Consider the following 3,413-nt stretch of genomic DNA (forward strand, 5'->3'; position numbering starts at 1 on the left):
AAATGATCGAAGCACAAACATCATTTCAAGAGGCACAAGAGACACTCCAAACAAAAACCGATATGGAAATCTTGAAAATGAAAGCGGACGACCTTGAGGGCGAAGACTTGGAACTTTTCCTAGCAATGAAAGAGTCGGTTCGAGCCCGACGTAGGCGTAAGGGGTAGTTTATTTTATGTATGGTTGGAATTTTTAGTTTTTTTAATGTTTTTTTTTTAATTTTTTTAAATTAACTAATGTAATTTTTATTTTGATTGTTATTTTTATTTTATTTTTTAATTTCAATTAATTTAGTTTTTATTTGATGTAATTTGGTATTTTAATTTAATGGAAAAAATAGTATTAAAAAAATGTTTTTAATGTATTTTTGAATTAAATTTAAATAAAAAAATGAGGTGGAATGGTGTGTTTAGTGGTAAGTACCCCATGTATGTTGTAGTGGAATGTGGTGCTGATGTGACACCCACCACATATGTGGTATGTGGTGGGTATAACGGATGACCTTATGATATATGTATTTATGAGTTTATCAGTTGATCAATATGATCAATGACTATGATCCAACAATAATAAATCTCATAAATAATTTATAACAATGTAAATATCAAAATAGTTATATAAAAATATAAAATATAACATTGTATTTCTTGGGTAAAGTTAAACTACATAAATAAGTGAAAAGAAGAGTACCCAACCTGTCCCAATCCTTGCGTGGTAGTTAGCAGTCCAAAATCAAGTTGCAATCAAACTCACATCAACCGTCAGATCAATCAACTCCACGTAATCTTCTCATACATCACACACGCACAATCAATCCACTCCAGATTCCAATCCAACAAAATTATAATCGTAGCCAATAACATGTGGTCATCAATGGCATACCAATTCCACACTACACCCACAACACAAATTCACAAAATCAAACCCTTTTCACATCTCCCACCACTAAAAACCCAATTCAATCGCGAAAAACCCCACCATGGGAGTCGTAGAACAAGCTCACAATGTGAAGATCTTAGGCTCCGGCGACCGGACGATTGTTTTGGCTCACGGATTCGGAACAGATCAGTCGGTATGGAAGCATCTGGTTCCTCATCTCGTTGAAGATTACAAAGTTGTTCTGTATGATAACATGGGGGCAGGAACAACAAACCCAGAATACTTCGATTTTGATCGGTATTCGAGTTTAGAAGGTTATGCGTACGATGTGATCGGCATTTTGGAGGAACTTAAAGTTTCTTCATGTATATATGTTGGTCACTCTGTATCTGCCATGATTGGGGCTGTTGCTTCGATTAGTCGTCCTGATTTGTTCTCCAAACTCCTCATGATTTCAGCTTCTCCAAGGTTAGTCAAACTCAAACAGTTTTCGATTTTGGCTTTTGGGTGTCGTTGACTTTTGGAATTTGTTGAATTTAGCATGATGTGATGATGATTGAATTTGGATTTATGTTTAAGTTTGAAAACGTTTCCTGTTTAGGGTAATTTGTTGTTAATTTACTATTTAACAGAAAAGACACGCTTGATATGGTAAGTTTCAAACTTCAATCATGTCAACTTTATCGTTAGTTGAGTAAATGAACATCAATTTTATAATAATTTCTTTCAAGGATTTCACATCTTAGACAAATTATGTATATGAATTAAGTTATTGTTTTCAAATTATCATGTTAATATGGTATAAAACCGATTGTGTCAGGTATCTGAATGATGTGGATTACTTCGGAGGATACGAACAAGAAGATCTGGATCAACTATTCCAAGCAATGGAGTCGAATTTCAAGGCATGGTGTTCTGGTTTTGCGCCATTAGCAGTTGGTGCAGATATGGAGTGTGTTTCAGTTCAAGAATTTAGTCGAACGCTTTTCAATATGAGACCTGATATTGCGTTAAGTGTTGCACAAACCATTTTCCAAAGTGATATGCGACATTTATTGTGTCATGTCATAACCCCATGTCATATAATTCAGAGCATGAAGGATCTAGCAGTTCCTGTGGTTGTATCTGAGTATCTTCATCAAAACCTTGGTGGTGAGTCTATTGTTGAGGTTATGTCGACTGAGGGTCATCTCCCGCAGTTGAGCTCACCCGATGTTGTAGTTCCGGTGATCCTAAGGCATATTCGGGGTGATATTGTTGTGTAATTATGTTTAACTTGTTTGTTTGATATATTATGGTGGTGTGAATTTTAACTTGTGGATAAAATGTTTTTTATGGATTTGGAATAATATTGTAATTGTGTGGGTGCACGTTTTTGTCTATTTTGGTATTTAAAAGTTTTTCAAAATTTACAAGCTTTCAACTTTTATTTTTATAGAGTTTTATCATCATAAAAAGGTTTGATTGTAATATGAAATTTTCTTTGTGTTGTGACTAGACAAACTATTGGTTTAAAGTTAAAAGAGGAAATCTTGAAAATGAAGTGGTTTCATAAAGATTTACATAATTTATTAAATTTAAAACTTTTGTAATGTATAAGCGTGTTTGGCATGAAACATTTGAAAGTGTTTGGAGCTTCTAGCATCTAGCGTTTGACAAAATATTTTGTTTGAATAAACAACTTTGTTTGGCACTACATGCTTTTAATGTTTAGTTTAAATAAAAAGTTTGAAAACTAAAAGTTGCTTCACGTAACATTTAACGAAACGCTACCAACTACTAGCTAACTGGCTACCCGCTACAAGGTGGTTGTGTTGGAAACGCCCTAAGTGGTTTATATTTGTCCAATGTCGAATTTTATTGTCTACAGTTGATTCTTCTCCACTTTCTAATATTGCTTCACCATTTTTTTCCGTATTTCCTGATATCGGGTTATAATTTGTCGTAACTAAATTCTTTGCATGCAAAAATTCATATTAGATATAGGTTAGAAAGTTAAATACTTAAATTACTAAAACTACTAGGAATATTAAAACAAACATTCTCAAAATTTACAAATTTATATGAATAAAACATATATCACAGTCGATACAAATGAATCAACTACATTATAGAGTACAGCGAATAAAACCTTTCAAACAATCAATTTCAAGCCACAAGGTGATAAAAAAAAACCCTAGTTTCCGGTGATTAAACCAACGACCAGATACCTTATCAGAATAAACAAGGTGGGGTGGGTCGTTGGCGACGATACATAGTTGTACCTAATTACTTATGTGATGACGGTCTGTTGAAGCACGAATGAATGTAGTATGGTTTACTATGGGAAGGAAGTTCAAAATGATGCAGGGGAAAGAAATAACCATCGTAATGGTACTAAACATCTGATAGATAAGGGTTCGATCACTCTATATGTTTTGAACTTCCATCCATAGAAACTTAAGATTCATGGAAACGGGGTGATAAATTAGGCATTGTCGCATATATTTACATTGCACGAAATTTGTTCAAGTTGGGGAAATGATTTGCGTTTG

The 3,413-nt window shown here is 33.7% G+C and overlaps 1 protein-coding gene across 1 annotated transcript; it reads left to right on the forward strand.

Annotated features, from left to right (window-relative positions):
* The first annotated feature begins 863 nt into the window (after positions 1–863).
* LOC111918411 (probable esterase KAI2) lies at positions 864–2,249 on the forward strand. The gene is made up of 2 exons (XM_023914083.3): positions 864–1,347; positions 1,700–2,249. The coding sequence occupies exons 1-2, from the start codon at positions 980–982 to the stop codon at positions 2,142–2,144; spliced, it is 813 nt and encodes a 270-aa protein (XP_023769851.1). The 5' UTR covers positions 864–979; the 3' UTR covers positions 2,145–2,249.
* The last annotated feature ends 1,164 nt before the right edge of the window (positions 2,250–3,413 follow it).

Source organism: Lactuca sativa, chromosome 4 (genome assembly GCF_002870075.4).
Source record: "Lactuca sativa cultivar Salinas chromosome 4, Lsat_Salinas_v11, whole genome shotgun sequence".
Classification (NCBI taxonomy): Eukaryota; Viridiplantae; Streptophyta; class Magnoliopsida; order Asterales; family Asteraceae; genus Lactuca; species Lactuca sativa.

What these genes read in the sequence shown, in the direction of transcription:
- LOC111918411 (XM_023914083.3), top strand. Translation starts at nt 980, where the DNA reads ATGGGAGTCGTAGAACAAGCTCACAATGTGAAGATCTTAGGCTCCGGC. An exon ending in ATGATTTCAGCTTCTCCAAG is followed by an intron (nt 1,348 to 1,699) that starts GTTAGTCAAACT and finishes CGATTGTGTCAG; the next exon opens with GTATCTGAATGATGTGGATT.